Source organism: Dermatophagoides farinae, chromosome 5, assembly GCF_024713945.1.
Source record: "Dermatophagoides farinae isolate YC_2012a chromosome 5, ASM2471394v1, whole genome shotgun sequence".
Taxonomy (NCBI): domain Eukaryota; kingdom Metazoa; phylum Arthropoda; class Arachnida; order Sarcoptiformes; family Pyroglyphidae; genus Dermatophagoides; species Dermatophagoides farinae.
The window spans coordinates 5,364,502-5,382,257 of record NC_134681.1 but is presented as its reverse complement, the minus strand read 5'-3'; the positions used below and the strand labels follow the sequence as shown (position 1 = coordinate 5,382,257).

Sequence of the window (17,756 nt, the reverse complement as noted above, 5' to 3'; positions counted from 1 at the left end):
CTTGCTCAATATTCCTAACTAATTCTTGATTTTTTTTCTCCAACAATCTTTATTCGGGTTTTCCCATCATCATCATCATCATCATCATTATCGTTGTCGTTGTCGTTGTAGTCGTCATCATCATCGTTGTTGTTATTTTTGTGTGCCTGAAGTAACAAAGCTTAAATTCAACTTGAAAATGAATGGAAAAAGAATTTATTCTTGTTGGATCCAAAATTAGTTTTCCTTCTTTTTTTCCATGTTTATTTTTTTTCATTTGTATTTTTCTTAAGGTTTTTTTTTGTCTGTTTTTCAGTACTACACCCAAACCTCCGCAGAAAAACCACCACCACCACCACCAAAAAAAAGCCTGAAGAAAATATAGCAGGAAATCGACTAATCACATTGAACATTGAGCGTTAGCGATCGTTTTTTTTTTTTTTGTTGTAGGCCAGAATTTAAGTTCGATAAATGGCAACAGCAGAAAAAAAACGATCGAAAAAAAGGGAAAAAAAGAATTAGCGCAACAAAAAAAATGAGAATAAGAATATAGATACAAGGCAAGCTGAATTAATTAAGATTCAATGAAAATGAAATGAAAAAAATACAAACTATTTTTATTGTCGTATATGATATGGAATATATATGATTTACAAATTTTATCGTTGCTACAACGTTGGTCTTTTACCATTTTATTCTGTTTTTAATTCTTCATCATTGTTATATATGTTTTTTTTCGCCCGGCAACTATCTACTTTCTAAAAGACAATGATGAAAAAGATTTTCCATTTCTTAATTCATTTCCAATGTATTTTATTATATACACATGACGACATTTGTACATTCGATGATGATATATAAGAATATGAGAAAGATATAAAAAAAAACTTTGTTGAAACAAAGTTTCATCATATGATAAAATTGGTGCATTTTTTTGGAATAAAACCAAAAACTAAAAAAAAAACGAAACGAAATTGGATTCTTAAGAACATTTAATTTAAAATTTTTTGTCTCCACAAAATTCTTCATTTTATTTTCTGTTATTGTTGTTGTTGTTGTTGTTGTTGTTAATGTAACAAATAAACAGCAAATATACGAATATTTAATTCCGGCAATAATAACAACAACGACGACAAAGATTCAAACGTCCAAAAAAAACAAACAAACAAATCCAATATGTTCTCATATTCAGCTGATATTTATATCAACAACAAGAGATTTCATCTTCTTCTTTATGACTGAATACAGAATTTGAATATTTTTCATGGTTGTCAAATTATTGATGTTTTTTTTTTTTTGGTTGCTGCATGTTTTTTGTTTTGTTTTCAACAATGATGATGACGATGATAATGTTGGTTGTTTGTTGATGAATGTTAAAAGAAACAAAAATCAATATCAAACATATTGAGATATTACGAAAAAAAAACCAAAAATTCAGAACAATATAGAATTCACTAAATAAAATTGAAAATCGATATAAACATTTTGTTATTTTTTTTGTTCTGTTTCAAAATCAATTTCACTATTGTCACAATTTTCAATCAATTGAATTGAATTGAATTGAATTGAAAAACAATCATTAAATTGATTAAAATTGATCAAGCCATCGGTTGAAAGCAAGCAGATGGCCAAAAAAAAAAAAAAATAGCTGGCTAAAATATAGGCATAGAATATGCGTGTAAAGAATCTAACGACATTTTTTTTTCTTAGTTTCACCGTGAATTATCCATCGGTGACGTTTTCTTTTTTTCACTTGTCATTGTTATCATTATGGTCTTAAATTGTCAAAATATGAATTTTCGAGTTCTTAAATAATGATTTTTTTTTCTCTTCATAAACAACACATGAAATTCTGATGATTTAGACAATAAACATAGAAAAAAAAGAAAAATTTGAAAAAAAATTCGCCGTCATCTCTATTATTTTCATCATCATCAGCGTTGAAACAAAAAAAAATATCAAAAAAATAACCCAATTTCATTGATTCTGTCAGCTGTAATTGCCAAAACAAAACAAAACAAAAAATCGAATTATAAACAGAATGAATAACAATTATTGCCTCTAACCGAATCGTCTTTTTTTCGCTAACTTATGGAATGTAGAAGAATTTTTTTTTTAGCTTACAGTATTTAGCATAAGAATATGGCAAACCAAAAACTCTCAGTTGATCAGTGATCGGATTTGATATATATATATATACAATTCCTTTAGGCGTACGAGATGCCAGTTTACATCATTCCTTCATTCGTATGATCTGGTTATGTACATAAAAATATTATTATCACCATATATGTTTGGAACCAAAAAAAAGAAAAAGAAAAATCAAATAGATAAGAACCAGATGCCCGTAAGGTTTCAGAAACAAATAAAAGAGAAAAAGATGTAAAGCAAAAACAACAATCGTGTGTTCGTTGCTTGTTTTATTATGTGAATAGATAGAAAAAAAAGAAACGGTTATTCTGTTCAATGTTAAATTCTATATATACAAGTTACATATGAAAATTTTTTTTTCTCATGTTATTATTCAACAACATGACTTGTATGTTGTTCTGTGGTTCATATCAAGACAGTTCCACACTTTATAGTTAATGCAACATCATCCACCAACTACTATTGTAGCAGAAAAAAGAAATTTTTTCTTTTTTTTTCTTTTAGCAATTATTTTTAGATTTTTTTCTTTCTCTTTTAGTTTATAACCATTTTGAATGAATAAAATTCTTGGAAAACGCGTGAAATGTTTTGGTTATGGTTTTTTATGGTTGTTGGTTTTTCAATGTTTGATTTCATTGGAAAAAAAATATCGGTGGAATTTGTTGGAAAAAAACACCAGAAAAAGCTAATTTTTTTTCTTTAATATTTGATAAGATAGTTGTGGTTGTCGGGTGTCAAACTAATAAAATGTAAAATGAATTGAAAATATTTGAATGAAAGGATCGATGGCACATTTAACACCCACAGAAACACACAGATGGATCTGAAATTAGAATGCATTTCTCATTTAAGCGATTTCATTTTATTAAAATTTTTTTCTCTTAACATTTGATTCAACTTGACATCAAAAGGAATGATGAAAAAAAAATTTGCCAACTAGCAGGTTTTATTTCAAATGAATTTTCCGATTTTTTTCTGGTTTTTTATTCGCTTGTATAATAATAATGTTTTGAAATCTGTCGATCAAAAAAGTCAAAAAATGAACAAATTTCAAATAATTTATATATACCTGAATGCATTCTGATTAGAATTTCATCTTTATAGCCATAGTGGGGAGAGAAAAATTCGTTTATTTATTTATTTATTTTTTTTTTTGCTCACCTTTTCATGATATGCACCTCTTTGATCCCAAGAGATTATTTATTTTCATTGGGTCTTTTGTAGACATTATCATCATCATCATTATTGGCAATTCGATGGGCAAAATGTTTGTAGTGATGAAACAAAGCAAAGAAAAAAAAAATAAAACGCATTATCATCATTTTCAATGATTCTTGATTCAGTTGTTTATTTTGTTTCATTACAATTATATCCTTTCCATCCATGAAATCGAGTTACAAAACGTTTTCTCTCTCTCTCTCTCTCTCTCTCTCTCTCTCTCTCTCTCTCTCTCTCTCTCTCTCTCTCTCTCTCTCTCTCTCTCTCTCTCTCTCTCTCTCTCTCTCTCTCTCTCTCTCTCTCTCTCTCTCTCTCTCTCTCTCTCTCTCTCTCTCTCTCTCTCTCTCTCTCTCTCTCTCTCTCTCTCTCTCTCTCTCTCTCTCTCTCTCTCTCTCTCTCTCTCTCTCTCTCTCTCTCTCTCTCTCTCTCTCTCTCTCTCTCTCTCTCTCTCTCTCTCTCTCTCTCTCTCTCTCTCTCTCTCTCTCTCTCTCTCTCTCTCTCTCTCTCTCTCTCTCTCTCTCTCTCTCTCTCTCTCTCTATTCACTTTCCATTATCATCATCACCATAAACAATCAACTATGTGCCGGTCCAACAAATTTTCTTGATGATAATTTCATTGAAACACATTCGTATTGTACCAACATTGATTGTGATTGAATTAAAAACAATATAATTTGATGATTTGGTTCTGTATTTGATTCTTTTCATATTTTTCATGAGAATTTTATTTTATTTTTATTTTTTAGTTTTGTCAGTGTTAACTTTCAACAACAACAACAACAGCAAAAAATTCCAATTGAATTATATTCAAAAGATTGATTGTTTTGTATTTGTTTTCCATGTTAAACATGATGACAATTTATATTTTGGAAATCAGGAAAGTCAGGAAAAAAAAGTGAAAAAAATATATATATATAAAAATGAGAAACAATGAGATGACCTCAATAAATTTTCAACTTTGATTTCAAAATTCTTATTCTTATTCTCAGTTTTTTTTCCTCTCCATTGAAGTGTTTGTTTTCAACAATTTTCAATTCTCGACAATGATAAACAGAATCAATTTATTTTTCTCATTTTTTTCCAACTATTCAGATTGTCTATTCAACCGAATCGTTTCGATGAGTGACTATAGATTTTTTTCTTGTTTGGCCAATAACATGCAATATCAGATAATGGGAAAAAAATTAACTGACACTATGGACAGAATATATTTTTTTTTTTGATTTTGGTCAATGGTCTGGGTTTTCTATTCTTTTTTTTTCGCTCTCTCTCTCTCTCTCTCTTACTGATTCATTCAATTGTTCATTGTTGATCACACAGTCAATCATTGTTGTTGTTGTTGTTGATGATTTGGTCAGTTTATTGAGCCAATATATATTTTTCATATTTTTTTTTCTTCTTCAATAGACCATTGATAGTTTTTTTTTCTTATTTTCAAATCCCTTTTGATTCACATTATTGAACTATTGATGAAAAATTGGTGATGGACAATGAACACACACACACACACACAAATACCACACTACAATTCATCATCACCAAGACATGCACACATACACACCCATGTATATATAATAATAATTGATTTGAAAAGTATGGCATTCAAAAACCATGTGTATGTGTGTGTGTGTGTGTGTGTTCAAGTAAAAGATGACCAGATTCTCGTTTCAAAACCTAATATTTTCACTTTTTTTCCGTGTGTGTATATATATAGATGGATGGATTTTATTTATTTTTTTTTCTATCGACAATTTTATCATTAATGATTGTTCGAATATAATGATTTAATTTATGTCAACAAATGTTTATTATAATTAATTGGAACAATAGTTCCGTTTATAGTATATTTATATGCTAATATTATAACCGAAATATAACTGTTTTTGTTTTTGTTTGAATTGTGCATATTTTTCACTTGTTCTTATTCTTAACCAACTGTGTTGCAAATATTTCAACAGGTTATGGGTTCAGCCAACGCTAACGTTCGTATACCGCAGTTGGGCGAAATTCCGTTCTTTATTTGGCAAGAACGTGTAAAATGGGCACTTGGAAGCCTAGGTTTGAAGAACTACGTTGAAGATGTTGCGATCTATGAACGTTCATTGAGTCAGAAAAATTTGAAAGAAATAGATAAGGTCAAATCGATTATTGGAGATGCCTTGAGTCAACAAGATTTGATGCAGATTATTCCGTGCAGCAATCCAATTGATATTATGAAAGTTCTTGAAAACAAGTATCGTGGTCCAAAAGCGAAAAATATTTTCGAACTGTTCAAGGAATTGCAAACAACGAAGTTTAACAATTCAATTATTGATCTATTTTCTCAAATTCGACGTGTTTTTCTGGAATTAAGGAACAAAAATGTGTGTTTGCCAGAAAGTCTAATGAATGCGATCATTAGCAATCTGTTGCCTAAGGAGTATGAATCAGCTCAACAAGTTCTCGCTGTTTATAACACTGGAAAGGATGACAGTGATTTGATGTCTGATACCGCATTTGAGTCGCATTTGCTAGAATTGGAACGAAATCTAAATACTGATAGTAAACTGGTTGCTGAAACAGAAAACGTTGGTTTGTCAGCATCGTCATCCAAACAAACAAAGAAACAAACGAAAAAGAAGCGTTTTGGTGGTAAGTGTTATAATTGTGGTTTGATTGGACATATGTCGAAAGATTGTCGACGTCCGAAACAAAACGTTGATCCAAGTGGCGCCGCCGCTAATCCAATCACTTTGGTTAATTGGACTGGAATAATGCCATCAAATAATTCGAGCTTTTATAGCGATAGTGGTGCTTCTTATCATATAGTGAATGATCGTAGTTTGTTGACTGATGTGCGTAAAAGTAATGTTCGTATTGATTCAATACATGGCATTGAAGAGAATGTACAGTTTGGTACATTGCTATGTCAGTTCTTCAATGGTTCTGTTTGGTTAGATATCAAATTATTAGATGTAGCGTTTATACCAAATCAACCGTTTAATTTGATATCATCTGGCAATTTAACCAATCCTCGTATTCATTCCGGAATGAAGGTCGTTGAAGAAGATGGAAAACTAACAGTATATCGTTTTGGAGAACCAATTCTAACGGGAGAACAGACTAGTGAGATTCGAAATTTGTATAAACTAAATGTTCGTCCTGTCCACAAAAATATAACCATGGCATCTGCTTCCTCTGATGATTTTGCGATATGGCATGAAAGATTGTGCCATTGTTCTACATCAGTGTTGGAAAGGATGGTTGCTCTCAAGACTATTATTGGTTTACCGAAAGATATTCGTAATAATATTGTTTATTGTTCAACGTGTCATACTGGTAAAATGACAGATGTTAGTCACAAACCAGTTGTTTCTGTCAATGAAAATATTGTTTCTGGAATGAAATTGCATGTAGACATTGGTGGTTACATGAAGCCTTCTATTCATGGAAATCAATACTATTTATTAGCTGTTGATGATTCGTCATCATATTTAAAAATTGGTTTTATGAAGCAAAGAAGTGAAGTTTATGATAAATTGAAATTATTTATCAATGAAGTCAAAATTGACACTGGTAAAGATGTACTGGTGGTTCGCTCAGACAATGGGTCTGAATTCACATCGAAGAATGTTCAATCGTATTTCCGTGATCGTGGAATCATACATGAGTTAGGTGTGGTTGGTGTTCCTCAGCATAATGGCAAAGCTGAACGATTCATTCGAACAATTTCTGAACGTGCAGTGGCGATTCTCAACAATAGTGGTTTACCTCATTATTTATGGGACGAAGCTCTAAATCATGTTGTTTATGTGGTGAATCGTACTTTAAACTCGAAGAATATTGTGCCATACGAAGAGTATTTTGGTAAATCTGTTGATGTTTCAAATCTTCGTGTGTTTGGCTCGAAAGGGGAGAGTTGGATTTCTAAGCATGGTAACAAATTTTCAACGAAATCCGAACCTGTTTTTATGGTTGGCTATAAAGGGTCAAATATATATCGTGTTTATTGTCCAGATCGTCGTTGTATTAAGCTATCATCATCAGTGAAGTTTGATGAAACTACAAAGTGTCGACTTAAATCAATTGATGTTGAATCAAATAGTGACACAGTTGTTAATATTGATGAAAAATTAGCATCATTACGTTCTCATAAAATTCTTGGACTTGCTGTGGCTGGCACAGTACCGATCTCCTTTGATGATGCTAGTAATTGTGAAGAAGCTGATAAATGGAAACTATCTATGGAAGCTGAATATAAAGCTCTTATTGATAACGACACTTGGGAGCTTGTTCCAAGACCTATTGATAAGAAAGTAATCACGGTTAAATGGCTTTATAGAATAAAAGAAGATGGACGTTATAAATCACGTTTAGTTGCTCGTGGTTTTGAGGCGGATGAAGATAATCTTTGGAGCAATTATGCACCAGTTGTGAATACTGATACTATTAGATTTATTTTCTCGTTGATTGCTACATATGATATGGATTTCATTCAATTTGATGTCTCAACAGCATTCTTGAATGGTTTCATCAGTCATGATGTGTACATTGAACAGCCTTTGGGATATAATGACAATAGTGATCGTGTATGCAAATTAAAACGTGGTCTTTATGGTTTAAAAGAAAGTCCTCAAGCTTGGAATAAACGGTTTGATGATATAATCAAGAAATATGGACTAAAAGCTTCAGCTTTTGATTCATGTCTATATTTTGATAGTAAAAATAACAACAGAACTATGCTAATATTATACGTAGACGATGGTATAATATGTTCAACTGATAAAGAAGAAGTGTTTAAAATCTTCAATTTTCTTAATCGATATTTCAAAGTAAATGAAGTTAAGAGCAATATGTACGTTGGTTTCGAATATCATCGTAATAGATCAAAACGAATTATTCACTTATCTCAATCGAAATATATTTTGGATAAGTTGAAAATATTCAATATGGAAAATTGCAAAAATGCTCGGTCACCATGTTCAACAGACGACATGTTTGCAGAATCAAAAGAAGACAATGTTTATCCATATCGCCAGGCAATTGGCTCGTTATTATACTTGGCTACGAAAACAAGACCTGATATTTGCTACGCTGTTTTCTTTCTGGCGAGATTTGTGATCAAACCGCTGGATATTCATGTTGAAGCGTTAAAACGCATCTTCCGTTATTTACATGGTACAACAAATTTTGGAATCATTCTGGGCGGAGACGTTAATCTAGTTTTTGAAGCATATTCAGATGCAGATTTGGCTGGAGACAAATTAACTCGAAAAACTACTACTGGTTATTGTATTGTAGTTAATGGTCCTATTCTATGGCGTGTCAAAGTTCAGAAAGTGATTGTCGATAGTACAGCAGAAGCAGAATTCATTGCATGTAGTTCATGTTCAAAAGATTTACGATATGTTATCAATATGATGAATGAATTGCAAATTTCTTTTATATGTCCAATAATTCATGTTGATAATCAAGCTGCAGTTGTTCAATTGACACAACTTGCTATTCCATCTCGATTGAAGCACATAGACATAAAATATCATATGGTTCGACAGTTAATATCAGAAAATTTTTTAAACATCAAATGGATCGAATCATCTAAACAGAAGGCAGATTGGTTTACGAAATCGTTAACACCAGATAAACATGAGAGATTATTGAAATGCTGGAATATTACAAATCCTTTGTTGACATAAGGGGAGTGTTCGAATATAATGATTTAATTTATGTCAACAAATGTTTATTATAATTAATTGGAACAATAGTTCCGTTTATAGTATATTTATATGCTAATATTATAACCGAAATATAACTGTTTTTGTTTTTGTTTGAATTGTGCATATTTTTCACTTGTTCTTATTCTTAACCAACTGTGTTGCAAATATTTCAACAATGATAATATTACACAAACAATGATGATGATGATGATGATGATGAAAAGTCTATTATGATTATATTGCGATATTTTTTTTTTCTTTGGTGATTGCGGTAGTTTCATTTTTATTATTATTATTGTTGTTGTTGTTGTCCATATAATAATAATAATAAGTATATATTGGATATTGGATCAAATATCAACAATCAAATCAAATCACCATTGTAAGAATCACACTTTTTTTCATACATTCAATACTTTTGTCTTTTGTGTGCGTGTGTGTCAACAGAATGAAAAAAAAGAGAGAAAAAAAAATACTCATGAGACCACCTTTAACATTGTGTTGATGTCAATGACAATATATATAAAAATAAAAAAGAATTGTGAATTCTGTTTACGGAAATGAATGAAACAAACAAACAAACAAAGGAAAATCTCTATAGTTATACCTCTTTCTGTGATATATGATGATTTGATTTGATTTGATTTATTTATGATTAATACTTGTCTTGTTCCATTCGATCATCGATTGATTTGAATCATCAATAAAATGGTCAATGGGGTGAAAAAAAAATGGAATGAGATTTCTCTGGATCATATATCCATCAATATGATACCATATGATTAGAAAAAATGATTATCATCATCACCATCATCATCATTACAGAGAAAAATCGTTTACATTTTCAAATTCTTACACATTGATTTTGCCTCCGGATTATTTGAATGAAATGAATGAAAAATAAATTGAAAATAGAATATATAAACTATTATTTGGTATCAAGTTGGATCCCCATTTGTCATATGTACAACTTTTCATCGATCCTAAAAAAAAGTGAAGCGTGAAAAATAGAATTTAAATGTTCAAACAGAAAAAAAATCCTATTATTTGAATGAAATCAAAAAAAAAAAAAAAAATTTCCCCAATAACATTCCAATTGTGATAAGATTATTGTGCATATCATAATTTTCGTGTTGATGAATGTAGCTGACAAGAAATCATCATCTTTGCAGCAACAAAAAAAAATTGATTATCATCATTATATGGTAATGACCATCAATTTTTTTTTCTTTCGTTTCACACACTAACTCTCTTTTTCTAATTCTATTCACTTGCCACGGAATTAATTCACAACAAAAAAAAAAGAAAAAAGAACAGTGGATGAAACATTACTGATTACGAAAAATTTTTTATTTTCCATTTTTTTTCCATCGTTCCATATATACAACTATTGCGATTGTTCTATTTTACGCTTCTATTCTCTGTTCATTCATTCATTCATTTATATAAATCGGTTCCATTGAATCGATCGATTGATGTGTGTATGTGTGGGTGTGATAGTGAACGAAAGATGAAATAAAATGAAATGAATCATGGATTTTTTTTCTCTTGGATTGTGGAATATAATAATCACAGATGAAAGAAATAAGTAGCAAACAGAAAAAAACAGAAAAAAAGAAGAAAACTTTTTTTACAATAAACTTATTTCTTATCACACAAACACTTATTCTTAGTTGAAAATAAGATAAAAAAAAATTGGTCAATACAATGATGATAATGAGCTACCAACATCATCATCATCATCATTGTCGTTATCGATCTTGGATCAAAGAGAGAAGTGTTAAAGCAGAAAAAAAAACGATTCATTCACTCTATTACTTTCAATTCTTCGTTTTTATCATCAACTAATTCTTGAAGATTGTGAATCATATATTTATATATTATATATATATATGGTAATATGTAAACGAATCAAAAGACTGGAAAAACTTTAGTAGATAAAAAAAAGATGTCTATTTAGATTCAGAAAAAAAACAAGAGAGAAAGAGAAAGAGAGAGAGAGTAAAAAAAATTGATTTATCGAAATCGGAAATGATGTTGCTTAAATTGACATTTCTTTTTTCCATCTTGCTTTTTTTTTGCTTTTGTAACACTATGTAATGAGATGTACGATTTGATTGATTTTTTTTCTCCTATTTAGTGTGTGTGTGTGTGTGTGTGTGTGTGTGTATAATTGTTATGGAATGTTTTTCAATGAAAATTATCATCCAATTTTATTTTTTTCTTCTTCCTTGATATTTTAATCATTAATAATGATCAATAAATTTTATGTGATGATGATTTCTAGAGAGAGAGCAAGAGAGAGAGAGAGCGAATTCATTGGAATGTCGAATTTATTTTTAGTTTCGTTTTAATGTGTGTGTACGGGTGTGTCAGATACCAAGAAAAAAAAGTCAATGCTTTTTCAAATTCTGTTCCTGTGTAAGATCAATTGACCACACACACACACACATATATACATACATTTGGTGATCAACACCATCAGAATTCTAAATAGATTTTTTTGAAGAATTCATTTTTTTTGTCGTATTTTGTATATATATGTGAAAATTGAACTACGTCTTTGGTGGTGGTGTTGTTTTCCTTTTTTATTGCGGTAATCAACGACAATAACAACAACGAAAATTGAATTTATTATTATAAAGTGATTGTGTATATATCGTGTTCAACATACCAAATGAAAGTATTAACAAAAAAAAAATTCTTTTCTATTATTCCATCGAAAGAATTGTTGATTGTTTTTTTTTTGTGTGAGTGCCCGAATTTTTTTTTGACAAAAATACTTTTGTCATAGCCAAGTTCGTGAATTCATTATACACACATGTCAATGATATTATGATTTTATGATTACAAGTTATTGATGATTGGATAAAATTGAACGTCTGTTTTTGTGTAGCCAAAAAAAAAACAATGAAAATCTTTTTTTTTTAAATTTTGAAGATGATTACACATTCATTTTTATTCTTGTGTTTGTATACAGAATATCGGATTTCATTTGTCGATAGGGGAATGAATATGGGTCGTATGATAATCAAACCATTTACGAAAAATTTTCAATTTACACAATTCTTTTCCACGATTTTTGTTCGATTCATATTTTCCTTTATGTTTTCTTTAGTGTGTGTGTGTGTGTGTGTGTGTGTATGTCGAATGTATTTGCTGCTGTACACACAGCTGTGATGGTTGCTTGAAAAATCATTATAGATTTTAGCCAACAGAGATACCAATGCCAATACGACTTGGAAGATTGAACATTCAAATGCAAAGGCCAGTCTGTAAATTCTATTTATCTAGAGCCATCGGTGAAAATATCTATTTGTTTGGGGGGAGGGGTTCGAGGGAAGTAAAAAAAATGGATTAATACATAACAAATTTTTTTTTTCGATAGAAATCTGATTAGGCTTAAACAAACAAAACATGGAAAAAAAAGATGACATGAATTTTATTTTTTATTTTTTTTTTTTTTGCTCAAGAAGTTGTTGCTCATTTTTTTGTTGTTGTTGTTATCTTCATTTCCAAATATAAACTAAGTGAAGTAATTGCAAAAGATTATTCTGAATTGCGTATTAGAAAACAAAAACAAAAAAAAAATTTTACACATTTGATGTATGTATATAAAACTATGGGAGAAAAAAAAATTCAAATAATCTGTTTTCTTACACGTAATATTCTTGACGCATGATCTAAAAAACAAAAAAAAATAGAACTGAATCAAAAAAAATTCTTGGGAATCAAAAAATTGGACAATAAAAAGCTTAGCAAACATAATGGCTTACCATATCTTACACACACACACACACGGCCCTTACCATTCATTCGTTATTTCACCGATTTCTGTTACAAATGATGAGTTTCAATAAGTTTAAAAAAAAATAAAAATAAAGACGTCTGTCTAATGATGATGATGATGATGATATTAATGGGCAAAAAGAGAAAATGGTCGATTTTATATATTTTTTTCTCTCTATATTCTGACGACGATGATGCTGATGATGATAAAAATTGTCTAAATCTGCCTTTTTTTCCCCACCCCCGCTCGTTCATTGATGATAATGGAACAAAAAAAAACTTTCACTTTTATGTTAGGTGTTTTTTTTCGTAAATTTTTTTTCTGCTTTTCAAACAAATGAAAACACACACACACACGCAGACATCTCAGAGATAATGATGGCAATATTTTTTCTCGTTCGAAACAAAATAAATCCCACACACACATTTATTAGTGGCGAAAAAAAATCTGAATCAATTGCAAACAATTGAATAATATGTGGTTAATTAATAGGCTTAAGTAATTCGGGTTTTTTTTCTATTGAAAATTTTTTCGGTATTTTGCTTGTTATCTTTTTTTTTCACCAACCGCGCAGTCCAACTGAGATAATTCGATGAAAATTGATTTTTTTTTCGTTTTTTCACACTCACACACACACAGACACATTTAAATTGATCGGATTTATTTGTGTGATAATTGATTCAATTTGTATCGAAAATCATTTACCTGGAAATCATTTAGAATGAATCATCAAGAATTTATGTGAATTTATGTGGTTTAGTTTTATTCTATTGAAAAACACTTATATTTGTGTATGGTGAAAATGGAAAAAAAAGAATGACTTATAATTGAATTAGTATTGTATTGAATCCGTTCAAATTACAAATGAAAAACTTGATTCTGTTTTCAAGAACAGAAGTGACTTTTATTTCTGTGATGTAGATCTACATTTGTTTCAACAAGTTTAGACATTTTTTTTATGGTCTCTAGTTAAATGTCATCGTCATATATGACTGGAATTTGAATCGAAAGAAAAATTTTCGTTTTTTTTCAATTTTATTTGTTTACATTTCGTGATTTGAATTTCATTTTTTTTTCTCATAATCAAATTTATTCAATGTTTTTTTTTTTACTTAAACTTGATGATGAAAACTAATCGATTCTTTTTTTTTCTCATTTTATTAGTATTATTGAAAACATTCTATACTGGTTTAATCGATCCAGAAGGTGTTTGGTGGCAATTTGCATATTTTCTTTGCTATGTTAATTCTACATTAAATCCATTACTTTATGCATTGTGTAATACAAATTTTCGCCGTACATATATAAGAATATTAACTTGTAAATTTCGTCGTGGTAATCAACCAAGTTCAATTGGATCAGCTGCAGCCGCTGTACATCATGCACGTCGTCAACAACAACAACAACAACAACAGCAACAACGTAATGAACAATTAATGCATCATCGTGATCTATTACATCAAAATCAACGTTCAATACATCAAAGTATTCATCGTATACATGGACATATACATAGTGGTGGTGGTGGTGGTGGTAGTGTTGCTTCTGCTGCTGGCAGTAGTGTTGTTGTTGGCCATCATCATCGTGATCAACAACAACATCATCAATTGCAATCAAATAATACAACAAATGGAAAAGGAAATGGTAAAAATCATCAACAATTAAAAACAACAACAACAACAACAGCATCTACAACGACAACGGCAACAGCATCAACGTCTACAACATCAACATCAACAAACATAGCGGCCACTACTGTAAATATTCATTCATAATGATAATGAAACGAAATGTTTTCGAATTGATCATATTTTTCTTTGTTCTCTTTTTTTTCTGGTCATCACAAATGAATTTTGATATTTTTATTGTTTGTTGATCGATTGTACACCCACAAGCACACACACACACATATATAACGCCTACTATTGTATAAAAAAAAACAACAACAACAACAACAACGACAATTTATTTATAGAATTTTTATTATTCAAATCATCAATCGATTATTCAATCTATACAATAAACGAAAATTGTTTTCACACATTCTTGATTGGTAACAATGCAAACTTTTTTTTCAATCTAAATAATAGAATTGTTGTCCATATGATCTTAATGCAAAAAAAAAAAATTTTTTTTTTTTGTTCTTCATTCGATAAATCTGTCGAATTTTTCCAATAAAAAAAAAACACACACACAAACAAGAAAAAAGACACAAACGAATAAATCATCCTTATATTATTCTGATTCACTTTTACTCATTCATATTCGTATTTCTTTATTATTATCATTGATATAAACAAATTAATCGATTGATTAATTGGATAATCAACAAAATGATAGCCAGAAACATTCCAGGTTTATTGATTTATTGATTTTAAAGTTTTTTTGTTTTTTTGTTTTTGATTTACTCTTTTCATTTTCATGAGTCAAGATTCGATTATCCATCAATCATCTATAATAATACTTTGAACAATATTGCTATATTCATGATCTGATTATCATGATGATTATGATTAAAATAGGGACCTAATTGTTAACTTATTGTGACAACATGACACACACACACACACACACACATTTGGATGTGAATTTGGTTTCACAATTCTATGTGTACAACTGACAAAACAAATCGAAAAAAACAAACAAACAAAAAAATACTGGACAAAAACTTTTCTCATTGTTTTTTTTTTTGAAACATTTTTTTCATTTCTTTTTTTGCAATCCTTTTACCATTAAATAATAAATAATTAACAACAGCAACAACAACAACAACAACAAAGACAAACAAATAAGAAAAAAATGACAAATTTTTCTAAAAAAATGGCACAAAATTTTTTCTTCAGAGAAAAAAAAATTTTTTTTACACGCACATCCAATTTGTTGTTACACACACACATTTGAAAAACGAATTTTAAATTCTAAATAAATAAATAAATAAATCCAGACTGTATCGCCATCTATCGATATTTATACCTACTATATATATTTAATGATGTTTATACAACAACAACAACAACAAAAAATTTGATTTTTTTTCCTCTTCTTTCAATACCGTTTTATCATATATGTAGATCTAGTAATTCAGATTGAGCATACATACACACACACACACAAACATACAAAAAAAAGTTATTTCAGCCAGTTGAATTCTGCAATTATTATTTTATAATAGCCGCAAATACACACACTTTTAGGCACAATCTTATTCGCGAATTCATCTTTATTATTCTGGATTGATTGATTGATTGATTGATAAACTTGATTGTTTTCGTAATATCTTTTTATTTAATACATACCTTTTTATCAATGAAGAAAAAAAGAAAATTTGATGAAAATAAATAAATTCGGTTTTTTTTTGCAATTGAATGAATTGATTTTTTTGTTTTGTTTTTTGTTTTGTTTTCAATTTTCCACTTGTAAAAGTTGAAAATTCTATCTGCCATCTAGTGATATGGATTTCAAATAGTATGGAAAAAAAATTCATAAATTCCATCAACAACTCATATTGCTCATGTTTATTCAATCGAGTGTGTGTCGAATATTATTATTATTTTATACTTGAAGGAATTTTTTTGGGTAAATTTTATTTTCATTCAAATCATCATAATCGTTCTATGATTCTAATTATCAAAGTGAAATAATAAGAAAGTAGAAAGTAAAGTAAATAAATAATGGCCCATTGGTCCGATTATTCATTACGTGGTTGGCTTAGTTTTCTTGCTTTCATGCATATTGGTCTATGTTTACGATCATTTTTTGATCCAAATTTTTTATTTGGAAAAATTTTTCATACAACAATACATAAAGGTATGTGATAAGAATATTATGTTTTTTATTTTCATCAAAAAAAAAAAAAACAAATCAAATTCATAGAAATGGTATTCGTACATTATTTTGGCTGCTATTCAATCATTCAGGCATTTATATTGATACAATCGGCCATACATCTTTATGTTATACCGTAAATATTAACGATTCACAATTCTATTTAACGGAATTGAATCGGAATTTTCTTTTTTTTTCAAAAAAAAAAAAAATTTAATCTTTGATGTACTTAGATTACAAACGATAACAATATTTTTACTTATCGTTTTCATCACATTGATTATGGTCGAATCATTCTATTATTGTACATTAGATTTATATGGTGCAACATTATTGCCTTTTATGATGAGCGGTATGTTTTGGCGGTTGTTTTTTTTTGTATGATCTAATTTTTCTTTTTTTTTTTCTCATTGACATTAATTTATGATCTATTCATTCTTAATCATAAACCCTTCCATCATCATCATCATCATCCTTCACCAACACCACCGACAACAACATAGTCATATCATTAATATGGTTAATTCTATTTCATTTTATTTGGAAACCATGGCTTCATGTTGAGATCAATGAAGATATTGTTAAATCTTGTTTATTACATCCTGGACATCATCAAGGTCATCATCATAATAAACGACATAAATCAAATCATCATCATCATCATCAATATTCAGATAGGATGTCCATATCATCATCGTCAATTACCAATCATCGATATGGAAAAATTCATTCAGATTGAAATGAAAAAAAAATGGAAAAATGGAAAAACGACAAATAATGAAATGACGAAAAAATCAAATCAAAATCTTCTTAAATCGATATAAATAAATTTCATTCAAACTACTACTACTACTACTACTACTGCTACTGCTACTACTACTAGTCATTTATTCTATTCAATGAAATGAAACCATTTTTTGAAAAATATTTTTAACTTTATTCACAAATGATCGATTCTTTCACCATTTTTTTTTCATAGCCTTTCCTCTCTCACTTTCTCCATTTTCTATTTTTCATTTTCATTCTCATTTTTTTTGATTTGATGTAAACATGATAATGACAAGTATTATCAATAAATTTTTATATTCTTATTCTAC

At 29.2% G+C, this 17,756-nt stretch overlaps 1 protein-coding gene across 3 annotated transcripts; it reads left to right on the top strand.

Annotated features, from left to right (window-relative positions):
* The first annotated feature begins 16,351 nt into the window (after nt 1-16,351).
* On the top strand, nt 16,352-17,756 carry LOC124499169 (uncharacterized). Of its 3 annotated transcripts, XM_075731452.1 has the most exons (5): nt 16,352-16,410; nt 16,468-16,641; nt 16,708-16,795; nt 16,893-17,011; nt 17,163-17,756. In XM_075731452.1, the coding sequence occupies exons 2-5, from the start codon at nt 16,506-16,508 to the stop codon at nt 17,396-17,398; spliced, it is 579 nt and encodes a 192-aa protein (XP_075587567.1). In that variant the 5' UTR covers nt 16,352-16,410; nt 16,468-16,505; the 3' UTR covers nt 17,399-17,756. The 3 variants fall into 3 exon arrangements, with proteins under 3 accessions (XP_075587567.1, XP_046919000.2, XP_075587568.1); XM_047063044.2 differs by having other exon boundaries at nt 16,352-16,641; XM_075731453.1 differs by having other exon boundaries at nt 16,369-16,641; nt 17,235-17,756.

Excerpts from the sequence above, each read along its gene's own strand:
- LOC124499169 (XM_075731452.1), top strand. The coding sequence starts at position 16,506 with ATGGCCCATTGGTCCGATTATTCATTACGTGGTTGGCTTAGTTTTCTT. Across the intron at positions 16,642-16,707 it reads TCATACAACAATACATAAAG|AAATGGTATTCGTACATTAT; the intron begins GTATGTGATAAG and ends TCAAATTCATAG. Across the intron at positions 17,012-17,162 it reads ATTGCCTTTTATGATGAGCG|TCATATCATTAATATGGTTA; the intron begins GTATGTTTTGGC and ends ACAACAACATAG.